The 13,629-nt window shown below is 44.8% G+C and overlaps 1 protein-coding gene across 6 annotated transcripts in view; it reads left to right on the top strand.

The window, feature by feature from the left end:
• Positions 1-13,629, top strand: part of ATP8A1 (ATPase phospholipid transporting 8A1) — a 222,352-nt gene that overhangs the window by 20,928 nt on the left and 187,795 nt on the right. For 4 of the 6 annotated variants that reach the window (XM_075930509.2, XM_006111916.5, XM_006111917.5 and 1 more), the window contains exons 3-4: positions 5,729-5,828; positions 11,002-11,100. In XM_075930509.2, coding sequence (XP_075786624.1) covers positions 5,729-5,828; positions 11,002-11,100 — 199 coding nt within the window. Of the gene's footprint in view, positions 1-5,728; positions 5,829-11,001; positions 11,101-13,629 lie in introns of those variants that run through there. The other 2 variants (XM_075930510.2, XM_006111919.5) reach the window with 1 other exon arrangement.

Raw genomic sequence — 13,629 nt, 5'->3', positions numbered from 1 at the left:
GAACGGCACGGTGAGCGGTGAACCCCTGTCACTTTTCAGGGAGGCAGGGGAAGCCCCGCGCAGCTTCCAGCAATCAGCCGGCCGGTCAGGGAAATGGTGTTATTTCGGGGACAGTCGTGTTGTTTGAAAAATTTTCCCTAAAAAAAAAATCTTATCATCACGAAAATGTGTTAAGAGGGCGTGTGTTAAGCGAGGAACTACTGTAGCGGTGAGATTTCTGGATGAAAAGACTAGATATCCTTTTTTAAAGGAACAGTTCTGTATTTAAGCCATTCTTCAGGAGTCCTGACTTTTTCTTAAAATTGGGCAAATAGTCCTATATTTTCTGTCTCTCGTGATGAGTACTAGCATGTCCTTCTGTTAGCTAAATCCCTGCTTGCCATTTGCCCACCCATCAGTGAGTGAATGGGTCCAGCTATTGGCTGGATCCCTGCTCACCAACCAGCAGGCCACACACCAATGGTGACTGGGGGAGGTGGGATATCCGGGGGGCAATGGTAGGGATGGGTGTGCAAGGGTCTTGACAGGGCAAAGCTGCAGCATTTGGGACCAGGTTCCTCCCTCTCCAGCTCAATCAGTGCAGCCACTGCTGCATGCTGGATCTTAAAGGGGCACGGGCTGGCTACGGTGCCAGGTGCAAGCCTGCCAGCACCCAGCCAGCAGACCCTGCACCTGGCACGGCTCGAGCCAGCCACCCGCTGCCACCCAGCCTTCCGCCTTTTCCCGGGACCAGGCTGGCAGCTCCCGGGAGCCTGCCTGGGTCCGCAAGAGGCGGGCACCCGCCTGGTTTAGTGCAGACATCGTGGACCTCACCCACAACCTCCACATTAGGCACAGGAAAGTGGCCGTCTAGGGCAGGAAGGCTGGCAGAAAAATCAAGGTGGGCCACTGAGATCCCCGACCCTGAGCTCTGAGCTTAGAATGGCCGTACTGGGTCAGACCAAAGGTCCATCTAGCCCAGTAGCCTATCTGCTGACAGCGGCCAACACTAGGGACCCTGGAGGGGATGGACCGAAGACAATGACCAAGCCATTTGTCTCATGCCATCCATCTTCAGCCTTCCACAAACAGTGGCCAGGGACACCATTTCTACCACCTGGCTAATACCACTCCATGGACACAACCTCCATGACTTAATCTCACTTCTCTTTAAACTCTGTTCTAGTTCTAGCCTTCACAGCCTCCTGCAGCAAGGAGTTCCACAGGTTGACTCTTTGCTTTGTGAAGAAGAACTTTCTGTTGTTAGTTTGAAGCCTGCTACCCATTCATTTCATTTGGTGTCCTCTAGTCCTTCTATTATGGGAACTAATGAAGAACTTTTCTTTATGCACCCTCTCCACCCAACTCCTGCTTTTAGAGACCTCTATCCTGTCCCCCCTCCGTCTCCTCTTTTCTAAACTCAAAAAGTCCCAGTCTCTTTAGCCTCTCTTCATATGGGAGCTGTTCCCAACCCCTGATCATTTTAGTTGCCCTCCCCTCTCCCAGCCTGTCTCTTCCCCTCTCCCACTTCCTTTTCCCAGTCTCCCCCAGTTTTGTTCAATAAAGAGAGTTTCTATTTTTGAACACGTCCTTTATTTTGTACATGAGGAAGGGGGGCTAGGGAGGGGCAAGTGGAAGGAGGTGAGGGAGGAATGGGGTACGAGCCCCCGATGGGGAGGACTGGGCTGGCTCTGCAGGCTCCTCGGGGTGGAAGCTCTCCTGAGCCCCTCGATTGACCCCTTTTCCCCAGATTGCAGCCTGCGGCAAGTGCAGCCGGGCTGATGGCCGAGTGCTGTGATGTGCCGAGTGTGGGCACTCAGGGCACTCCAAGCCAGGACTGCTTTGCAAGCGGGGAACCCCTGAGAACTGTCTGTCCGGGGTGGGTGTCGGGTCCCTTTAAGCACAGCCCTCGGCTAGCCTGAGACAGCAGCTCCACACTCTTAAGTCCTAATATGATGCCCTGCCGGCACTGCTTCCGGGCATCCTTAACCTCGGTTCAGGGTCCACTCAGTGTGGACATGCTAGTTCGAATTAGCAAAATGCTAATTCAAACTAGTTTTTACGTCTAGATGAGCTAATTCGAATTAGCTTAGTTCGAATTAACTAATTCGAACTAAATTAGTTCGAATTAGTTCTGTAGTGTAGACATACCCAAAGATATCTTTTGGAATAGCTTATTTCAAAATAGAGTGTCCACACTACAGAGAAGCCACAAAATTAGTCCAAGGCAGGCTCCCCTAATGTGGATGCGCTATCTCGATTTAGAGTCCCAGGAGGCACTGGGGAAAAATAACTTAGAATGGCCCTGGTGAGGAGCTATTTCAACATAGCGGAAGAGGTATTATTCCTCATGGACTGAGGTTCACCAATGTTGGAAAAAGCTCTCCGTTATTTCCTTTTTTTTTTTTCTTCCAAAAACGCAATTGCTGTATAGATGCTATTCCGGAATAATGGTGCAGTGTAGATGCACCCTTAGATGTTTCCAGTGGGCATCTTGGGGGGCGGAGGAGTTTCTGACAACTCCTCTATTGTTTGGTTTCCCACCTTTATATCCCTTTTTCCCAAAGTGGGAATTCTTTGTGTTCAAATTTTTATCATCTTGTGTGGAAAAGTACCAGATCTAAAATGGCTTCCAAAATCAGTTGGGTTGACTACATGACTTCTGGAATCAACCACCAAACGGTTTAGGCTTACAGAAAAAATGAAGCCTTTTACAGATCACTGTCTTGAGCATGGGAGTCATTACGTCTTCGGCTCTCATTAGCACATCTAGAATTATAAACAGATCCATACTTTGTGGCTACGTCTACACTGGCCCCTTTTCCGGAAGGGGCATGTAAATTTCACTAGTCGTCGTAGGGAAATCTGCGGGGGATTTAAATGTCCCCCGCGGCATTTAAATAAAAATGTCCGCCGCTTTTTTCCGGCTTTTAAAAAAGCCGGAAAAGAGCGTCTACACTGGCCCCGATCCTCCGGAAAAAGTGCCCTTTCCTACTTTGAAGTAGGAATAAGACCCTCCGGAAAAGGGCACTTTTTCCGGAGGATCGGGGCCAGTGTAGACGCTCTTTTCCGGCTTTTTTAAAAGCCGGAAAAAAGCGGCGGACATTTTTATTTAAATGCCGCGGGGGATATTTAAATCCCCCGCGGATTTCCCTACGACGACTAGTGAAATTTACATGCCCCTTCCGGAAAAGGGGCCAGTGTAGACGTAGCCTGTATTTCTAATTTCATATTCAGGAGTGATACATGCATGAAAATAGAATATACACATTCAGTAGATTGTAACTCTAAAAGTAACACGTCACTTGATACATTTTGCCTAAAGCATCTTTGAGTTATGCACATTCATATTTATAAGCCATTTTTCATAAAGTATGAGGTGGCTGATTTATGTTGTTATTCTTTTTTACTGGGTCAGTCATATCAATGTTATTTGAATTTTTGTGCTGCAGGGTTCTGATTGATGGCTGTTGAACTTCTTGCACATGAGCAGTTTTACTGGGTGTCCCGTATTCAGCATAGGGAAATATAGTTGCCTATTTCTGGAGTATAATCCATTTGTAATGTTCTGCACAGGACATAAAGTCTTAAGGTAGAACAGTTATTCTGTCATAAGAATTCCTTAAATATTTATCTTGAACTTTAAAAACAAGCAAAAATGTAGCCATCTCCATAAGTTAGCATTAGAACACATTTGTGTTTTGGTTTCTTGAATTTTTTAAATAGTTTGTGCCTTAGTGGTGTAATCCTACAGATCAAACAAAAGTCTACAAACAAGCTGGCATGAATATTTCTTAGTTTAGTTATTAGGAGTATATAGGCACAGCTGAAATTTAAATAGTATTCAATTGATTGTTGAGGCAACTTTTAGTCAGACACACACCATATTTTTCCTTGTGATAGCCTTAAAGTACATATTTCCAGTTCAAAATAACAGATAATATGAAACTATATAGATAAGTTTGAAATGGTATTATGTGCTAGCTTACTAATGAAGTTGTCTGATGCTTGAGAAGAGAAGTGGGTGAGGTAGCATATTTTATTGGATCAACTTCTGTAAGTGAGAGACGCATGCTTTGAAGCTACACCAAGTGGGCTGCAAGTAGGGATGCTCTCCCAAAAAATACTGAACATGCGGGCTAAAAATTTTTGTCGAGCAAAAAAAACCACCATGTATGTCTCCACTTGGCCCTCTGGCATTTGTCTCTCTTGCTCCCTGCCCCTTGATGCCTTCCCCTTTCTCTTGACCTGCCCCCTTCCCCTCAGCACAGACTCCTTCCCCTCTTCTACCTGGCTTCTGCTTCTGCTTTCCAGGTTGCGGGGCTGCCGAAGCCTTTTTGAATCTGGCAGTCGCCGGCCATGACATCACGACACCACGTCACGCCAGCGTCCTGGCGTCTCCTGGCGTCCTGCTCTCCGGCTTGCACTCCGCCTCCTTGCGCCGGAGCTGCATGCAGGCAGCTTGGCAGTGAGAATCGCTGCACTTCCCCCTCCCCGGTGGCGCTCCGCTCCTCCTCCCGGCTAGCAGATTGGATGGGGCCGCGCTGCCGGTAGTCGGCACAGGCTGCACAGTGAGCCCTGCAGGCCGTATGTTGTGCAGGCCTGAGCTACACAGAGCTCTTTATCAGTATTACTTTTGAAATGGTTCCTCCTGCTACTTTGGTACACATAGATAATCTTCAAATGGTACTATGTGTGTGAGGAAGAGTTCTGTATTCCTTGAAAGCTTGTCTCTTTTACCCTGAGACATTGGTCTAATGAAAATACTATCTCACCTACCTGATGTCGCTTTCTTTGATAGGATAAGGAGTCTTGTGGATAAGGGAGAAGTGGTGGATCTGGTATACCTACACTTCAGTAAGGCATTTGGTATGGTCTCGCATGATCATCTTATCAATAAACTAAGCAAAGACAACTTAGATGGGGCTACTATAAGGTGTGTGCATAAATGGCTGACTAGCCATTTTCAGACTGTAATTATTAATGGTTCACAATCCTGATGGAAGGGTATAACAAATGGGGTTTCACAGGGGTCTGTTTTGTTCAATATCTTCATCAACGATTTAGATACTGGCATAGAGAATACGATTATTAAGTTTGCAGATGATACCAAGCTGGGAGGGACTGCAACTGCTTTGGAGGATAGGGTCATAATTCAAAATGATCTGGACAAACTGGAGAAATGGTCTGAGATAAATAGGATGAAGTTTAGTAAGGACAAATGCAAAGTACTCCACTTAGGAAGGAACAATCAGTCTCATACATACAGAATGCGAAGTGACTGTCTAGGAAGGAGTACTGCAGGAAGGGATCGAGGGATTATAGTGGACCACAAGATAAATATGAGTCAACAGTGTGATACTGTTGCAAAAAAAGCAAACATGATTCTGCGATACATTAACAGGAATGTTGCGAGCATGACACGAGGAGCCATTTTTCTGCTCTACTCTGCACTGATCAGGCCTCAATTGGAGTATTGTGTCCAGTTCTGGGTACCACATTTCAAGAAAGATGTGGAGAAATTGGGCTTGTTTAGTTTGGAAAGGAGAAGACTGAGAGGGAACATGATAGTGCTTTTCAGATATCTGAAAGGGTGTCACAAGGAGGAGGGAGAAAATTTGTTCTCCTTAGCCTCTGAGAATAGGACAAGAAGCACCGGGCTTGAACTACAAGGAGTAATAAGGAAAGCATGTGTGTAAAACTTGCTGGTACTATAATGATTGTACATGTTTTTGTCTTTGTTTTTTAGCACTGCAAAATACAACATAATTACATTCCTGCCAAGGTTTCTCTATTCCCAGTTCAGAAGAGCTGCTAATTCATTTTTTCTTTTTATTGCCTTACTTCAGGTAAGCTCAACTAAAAAATTCTGAATTTCAAAATATTGAGTGTACAGTTCATAAATTACTATTATAGCTATTTGAACAATTTACAAAAAATATCCATGTATCCTGCTAATTAAATCATATGATACAGCATTATTTAATTAAAAATAAAATACCAGATATTTTTACATCTAATTTTGTAACTATCCTTTTTATCAAAAATATTTCCTTACTTGTAATTTGTATTTCTTGTTATGGATGGACTCCTCCATTGGACTTAATTTAACTGATGGGCTATCAGATCTGGTTTCATTGTAGAAGTCCTCTATCATGAAAAATAAATATTTCAGACTAAAAAAGTGTGTTGTTTATCAACCTGTATTTGGTCAGCGCTGAGGTACATCCTTTACAAAAAGTGCTAGGAGATCTTTGATCACAGATGAACAGGACCTCACTTTGAAGTATCTTCTGAAAGACTGTGCTTCTAGATAATTAGCAGAATGCTGATTGAGAAGAAAACATACAACCTTTATAAGGCTAGGTCTACACTGCAAACAAAAGTCAGAAAAAGATACGCAAATTGTAAACTACAATTTGCGTATCTTTTTCCACTTTTCTTTCGAAAGAGGCTTTTCCAAAATTTGGCCCATCTACATGGCGCCAAATTTTGGAAGAACCTTCTCTTTTAGCACATCCCTTCTTCCTTATAGAATAAGGATTACAGGGTTGAGGAAAGAACAGATCTGCTTTTTCGGAAATTGTTCCGAAAAAGTAGATGCGTTCCTTGGACGCAGCATAGCTGAAAGGCTCTGCAGTCTAGACGTCGCCTCTATCACCAATACCACTTCTTGCAGAAAGATCTTCAGGAAGTGATCAGCCTTGAACCATCTTAGTCACCATTGCAGTCAAAGATGTTGACATTAACTACCAAGTGAAACTCTAAAATCGGGGGATCTTTGGACCATGGATAATGTTGATCCAGAGAGCTCCAGCTAGCCAGGTTCAGGAATTCAGCCCACCATGGGCTGGCAGTGGGGAGTGGCAGCAGGGCCAGCGTGGTGAGGAGCACAGCCCTAGCCAGGGCTGGCAGTGGGGATCAGGGCCGACAGCTGGAAGGGGCGCCTGGACCTCCCTTGGTCTGGAAAACTCCATGGTACAGGACTGCTCAGGTCCCAAGGGTGCTGGACCAGAGATGTCCCACCTGTAATTACAATACCAAGTGCAGCAGAGTGATATTTAATTCTTCTTTTACTTAACTGTTTGAACTCTGATTGGTTTAGAGAGAAGATTGTTTATATGCTTCATTCACCTGAAGGACTCAATACTTTTCAAATCCATTGATTTAAAATATTTCATACTTGTTTTAAGTTGATAATTTAAAAGCAAACCATATAATTGATGTGATACAGTGTATATGCCATATCTAATGACTGAAGTTTGAACTATGGAAAGAAATGCTGATAAATTTGCTTTTATTTTCAACATTTCTAAAATTCTCCTAAATCAGTGGTGATGTATATTAATAGTCAATGTGTACAATCAACAAAAGAGGAAAGATTTCCTCATCTTAGTGATATTGGCTGCAGTGTGTACCACGACACCACAGTTTGGACCTCCCTGTTCCAGCACCCCGGGACCTGAGAGGTGGTAAATTCCATCCCTCTGCTAATGGGACTCTCAGCTCTCTTGGGGTCCATCAGTAAACCTAATGGAGCCTGCTTGCCCCCATGCCAGCTCCCAGCTTTGCTGGCCAGTCCCTGCCACTGCAGCTGTGCTGCTCTGGGGCCATCAGGCTCCACTCGCCTCAGGGCTGCCACGATCCCAATGCCAAGGGATTGCTGTGACTCCGCTGTTCCAGGGCCATCATGGCTCTGCAGTCTGGGTATGTCTACACTACCCTCCTAGTTTGAACTAGGAGGGTAATGTAGGCATACTGCACTTGCAAATGAAGCCCGGGATTTGAATTTCCCGGGCTTCATTTGCATAAGCGGGGAGCCGCCATTTTTAAAACCCCGCTGGTTCGAACCCCGTGCAGCGCGGCTACACGGGGTTCGAACTAGGTAGTTCGAACTAGGAAGCCTAGTTCCACAACGTGTACCGGTAGTTCGGAGTAGGAAGCCTAGTCCGAACTACCTAGTTCGAGCCCCGTGTAGCCGCGCTGCATGGGGTTCGAACCAGCGGGGTTTTAAAAATGGCGGCTCCCCGCTTATGCAAATGAAGCCCGGGAAATTCAAATCCCGGGCTTCATTTGCAAGTGCGGTATGCCTACATTACCCCGCTAGTTCGAACTAGCGGGGTAGTGTAGACATACCCTCTCTGAGGTGCTGGGGCTACTGAGACTCTGAGGCTTCCAGGGCTCCGCTCCCTGGGGCTGCTGGGATCCATTATCCTGGCACCACTGCAGCTTCCCAGTTCCAGGGCCACCAGGGCTCAGGACATTTGGGCTGCTGCGGCAGCTGTGGCTCCACTTTGCAGGGTTGCCAGGGTTCTGCTGCTGGGGAAGCTGTGGCATTGCTACCACGAAGCTCTGCCGTGGCTCTGCTTTCCCAGGACTGCTGCGGCCAACCCAGTGGGCACCCAGACCTCTGATCTAGAATTATCTATGAACCTGCCATGGAAAAATAAAGTAACACAAGTAAAAAATCTGATTTTGATTTTTTACCACATGATTTTTATCCTGCCTGAATATAGTGCTTTGTAATATACAGCCCTTCTTTGCCTAATTTACATCTCATTCCAAAGAAAATAGGGTATGTCTACACTACAAAGTTAGTTCGAACTAACAGATGTTAGTTCGAACTAACTTTCATAGGCGCTACTCTAGCACTCTGTTTGTTCGAATTTAATTCGAACTAACGGAGCGCTTAGTTCGAACTAGGTTATCCTCATTCCACGAGGATTAAGCCTAGTTCGAACTTACTAGTTCGAATTAAGGGGTGTGTAGCCCCTTAATTCGAACTAGTGGGAGGCTAGCCCTCCCCAGGTTTCCCTGGTGGCCACTCTGGCCAACACCAGGGAAACTCTACTGCCCCCCTCCCGGCCCCGGACCCCTTAGGCCCAGCAGACCCTGCACCTGGCACGGATCGAGCCACCCACCCGATGCCCCCCAGCCCTTCCCCTCTTCCCAGGACCAGGCTGGCGGCTCCCGGGAGCTTGCCCGGGACCGCAAGAGGCGGGCACCCGCCTGGGCTAGTGCGGACATTGTGGACCTCGTCCACGACCTCCGCACTAGGCACAGGAAAGTGTCTGGCTAGGGCAGGAGAGCTGCCAGCCTGGCCACCCAGGAGCAGGTGTGCATGAAAATCAAGGTGGTCCACTGAGACCCCCGACCCTGAGCCCTGAGCTTACAATGGCCGTACTGGGTCAGACCAAAGGTCCATCTAGCCCAGTAGCCTGTCTGCCGACAGCGGCCAAACCTAGGGACCCTGGAGGGGATGGACCAAAGACAGTGACCAAACCATTTGTCTCGTGCCATCCCTCTCCAGCCTTCCACAAACCTTGGGCAGGGACACCATTTCTACCCCCTGGCTAATAGCACTCCATGGACCCAACCTCCATGACTTGCTCTCACTTCCCTTTAAACTCTGTTCTAGTTCTAGCCTTCACAGCCTCCTGCAGGAAGGAGTTCCATAGGTTGACTCTTTGCTTTGTGAAGAACAACTTTCTGTTACTAGTTTGAAACCTGCTACCCATTCCTTTCCTTTGGTGTCCTCTAGTCCTTCTTTATGGGAACTAATGAAGAACTTTTCTGTATGCACCCTCTCCACCCAACTCCTGCTTTTAGAGACCTCTATCCTTTTCCCACTCCGTCTCCTCTTTTATAAGCTGAAAAGTCCCAGTCTCTTTAGCCTCTCTTCATATTGGAGCTGTTCCCAACCCCTGATCATTTTAGTTGCCCTCCTCTCTCCCAGCCTGTCTCTTCCCCTCTCCCACCTCCTTTTCCCAGTCTCCCCCAGTTTTGTTCAATAAAGACAGATTCCATTTTGGAATCTTTATTTTGTACATTAAGAAGAGGGGCTAGGGAAGGGTAAGTGGAAGGAGGTGAGGGAGGAATGGGGCACGAGCCCCCGATGGGGAGGACTGGGCTGGCTCTGCGGGCTTCTGAGGGTGGAAGCTCTCCTGCAGCCCCCCAATTGCCCCCTCTCCCCAGATTGCAGCCTGCGGCAAGTGCAGCCGGGCTGATGGCCGAGTGCTGTGATGTGCCCAATGTGGGTAGTCCGGGCAATCCAAGCCAGGACTGCTTTGCAAGCGGGGAACCCCTGAGAGCTGTCTGTCCGGGGTGGGGGTCAGGTCCCTTTAAGCACAGCCCTCGGCTAGCCTGACACAGCATCTCCACGCTTTAAGTCCTCCTCTGATGCCCTGCCGGCACTGCTTCCGGCCATCCTTAAGCCTGGTTCAGGGTCCACTTAATGTGGACATGCTAGTTCGAATTAGCAAAACGCTAATTCGAACTAGTTTTTTAGTCTGGATCCGTTAGTTCGAATTAGCTTAGTTCGAATTAACTAATTCAAACTAAGTTAGTTCGAATTAACGTTGTAGTGTAGACGTACCCATATTGAGTAGAATCCACTGGTCATGAGGCAATTTAACTTTATAAACCTGTTCCTGAAAGCATTGAAGCATGTGAATAGCTTCACTGATGGGAATAATTCCTCTGAATACTTTATAAAATATAACCACTCATGCTTTATTCTGCCAGGTCTTTTGAGTCTGTATGATAGCTCTCATAAAGACAACTGTCAACACTATGTTATTAAAGTACCAAACTATCCCTTATATTAAACAAAATAGTTTTACTAAGACACTGGAAAACTCATAGTTCTTCCCTAGGCTTGATGTTGAAATCAGATATAGCATGGGTCATTGTGGTGGGAAGATGGAAGGGAATGTTGTAAAATAACTCACCATAAATTCCTATATATCTATGCCTGCATTTTATAACTCAATTGTCCAAATAGAAATGTTTTTTCAGATTAATTTCATGTTGCTTCTCATTTTATGAAAACAAGCATACATGAAAATAGTAAGCAATTTTCGGCTGAGAAGTAAGAAGGATTAAAAAGTGTAGATGAAGAAAACAGAATTGTACATGAATCTGAATAAAGTGATATTCTTTTGCATTGCTAAGTTATGTTTATTATAATCAGACTGCACTTTGACCTACAAATATAAAATACATGTTTCTTTTTTCTAATAGCAAATTCCAGATGTGTCTCCAACAGGTCGTTACACAACATTGGTTCCTCTATTATTTATTTTAGCTGTAGCAGCAGTCAAAGAAATCATAGAAGATATTGTAAGTATCAAATACAATTACTTCCTAAATAAATAACTTTTAATATTCATGCATCTCCAAAATTAAAATTGACAGTAACAAATAACAAAATGTTTGTTAAGTACATTCGAAGCAGAAAGCCTACTAACCAGCCAGTGGGGTACCTGGATGATCGAGATACAAAAGGAGCACAATAAAGTCATTGCGGAGAAACTAATTGAATTCTTTGCGTCAGTCTTCATGGCTGAGGATGTTAGGGAGATTCCCAAACCTGACCCATCCTTCGTAGGTGACAAATCTGAGGAATTGTCACAGATTGAAGTGTCATTAGAGGAGATTTTTGGAATTGATTGATAAACTTAACAGTAACAGTCACTGGGTCCAGATGGCAATCACCCAAGAGTTCTGAAAGAATTCAAATGTGAAACTGTGGAACTATTAACTATGGTTTGTAACCTATCCGTTAAAACAGCGTCTGTGCCCAATGACTGGAAGATAGCTAATGTAACGCCAATATTTAAAAAGGGCTCTAGAGGCGATCCCAGCAATTACAGACCAGTAAGTCTAAAATCAGTGCCGGGCAAATTAGTTGAAACAATAGTAAAGAATAAAATTGTCAGACACATGGAAGAACCTTCAGGGGGTACCCAAGTTAGTCTGTACAGGATAAACTTAAAAAACAAAAAAAGGTTTGGTAGCACTTTATAGATTAACAGAACATGACTGGAGTTATGAGATTAGGATGTGCAGACCCAAAATAAAGAGGGGAGAAGGGAGAGGGAGGAGGGAAAAAGAGAAGGGGACAGGAAACAACTCATAACTCCGGTCATCTGAAGAAGTGGGCTGTGCCCATGAAAGCTCATGATACCATCTACATGTTTTGTTAATCTATAAAGTGCTACCAGACCTTTTGTTGTTTTTTAAGTCTACATAGAAACATAATTTTTTGGGCAAAAGTCAGCATGGTTTCTGTAAAGGGAAATCATGCCTTAATAATCTATTAGGGTGTGTTTACACTAGCTCATTAATTTGAGCTAGGTAGGCAAATCAGGGAACTGGGGTTGCAAATGAACCCTGGGATTTAAATATCCCGGGCTTTATTTGCATGTTCCTGTCCAGCTGCTATTTTAAATTCCCCCTTAGTCCGAACGAACTGCCCGCAGCTACATGTGGCAGTTTAAAGTTAATCCGAACTAAGTCCTTAGTTCGGATTAATTGTTATTCCTTGTGGAATGAGGAGTAACAGTTAATCTGAACTAACGACTTAGTTCGGATTAACTTTAAACTGCCGCGTGTAGCCGCGGGCAGTTCGTTCGGACTAAGGGGGTTTAAAAATGGCGGCCGGACGGGAACATGCAAATAAAGCCCGGGATATTTAAATCCCGGGTTTCATTTGCAACCCCGGTTCCCTGATTTGCCTACCTATTTCGAATTAACGAGCTAATGTAGACATACCCTTAGAGTTCTTTGAAGGGGTCAACAAACATGTGGACAAATGGGATCCAGTAGATATAGTGTACTTATATTTCCAGAAAGCCTTTGACAAGGTCTCTCACCAAAGGCTCTCACATAAATTAAGTTGTCATGGGATAAGAGGGAAGATTCTTTCATGGATTGAGAACTGGTTAAAAGACAGGAAACAAAGGGTAGGAATAAATAGTAAATTTTCAGAATGAAGAGGGGTGATCAGTGGTGTTTCCCATGGGTCAGTCCTAGGACCAATCCTATTCAACTTATTCATAAATGATCTGGAGAAAGGGGTAAACAGTGAGGTGGCAAAGTTTGCAGACGATACTGAACTGCTAAAGGTAGTTAAGACCAAAGCAGACTGTGAAGAACTTCAAAAAGATCTCACAAAACTAAACGATTGGGTAACAAAGTGGCAAATTAAATTTAATTTGGATAAATGCAAAGTAATGCACAATGGAAAAAATAACCCCAACTATACGTAAATATGATGGGGGCTAATTTAGCTACAGCTAATCAGGAAAGAGATCTTGGAGTCATTATAGATAGTTCTCTGAAAACATCCACGCAGTGTGCAGCGGCAGTCAAAAAAGCAAACAGGATGTTAGGAATTATTAAAAAAGGGATATAGAATAAGACGGAGAATATCTTATTGCCCTTATATACATCCATGATATGCCCACATCTTGAATACTGTGTACAGATGTGGTCTCCTCATCTCAAAAAAGATATACTGGCATTAGAAAAGTTCAGAGAAGGGCAACTAAAATGATTAGAGGATTGGAATAGGTTCCATATGAGGAGAGATTAAAAAGACTAAGACTTTTCAGCTTTGAAAAGAGGCTATTAGCAAGGATGGGTAAGGAATGGTGTCCCTAGCCTCTGTTTGTCAGAGGGTGGAGATGGATGGCAGGAGAGAGATCGCTTGATCATTACCTGTTCAGTTCACTCCCTCTGGGGCACCTGGTATTGGCCACTGTTGGCATACATGATACGGGCTGGATGAACCTTTGGTATGACCCAGTGTGGCCATACTTATGTTCTTATGTTAATATCTATATTCTCAAGTTACACAGGATTTAA

The sequence above is a fragment of the Pelodiscus sinensis genome, chromosome 4, assembly GCF_052426305.1.
Source record: "Pelodiscus sinensis isolate ZL-2025 chromosome 4, ASM5242630v1, whole genome shotgun sequence".
Classification (NCBI taxonomy): Eukaryota; Metazoa; Chordata; order Testudines; family Trionychidae; genus Pelodiscus; species Pelodiscus sinensis.
This window is presented reverse-complemented; position numbering and strand designations above follow the sequence as displayed.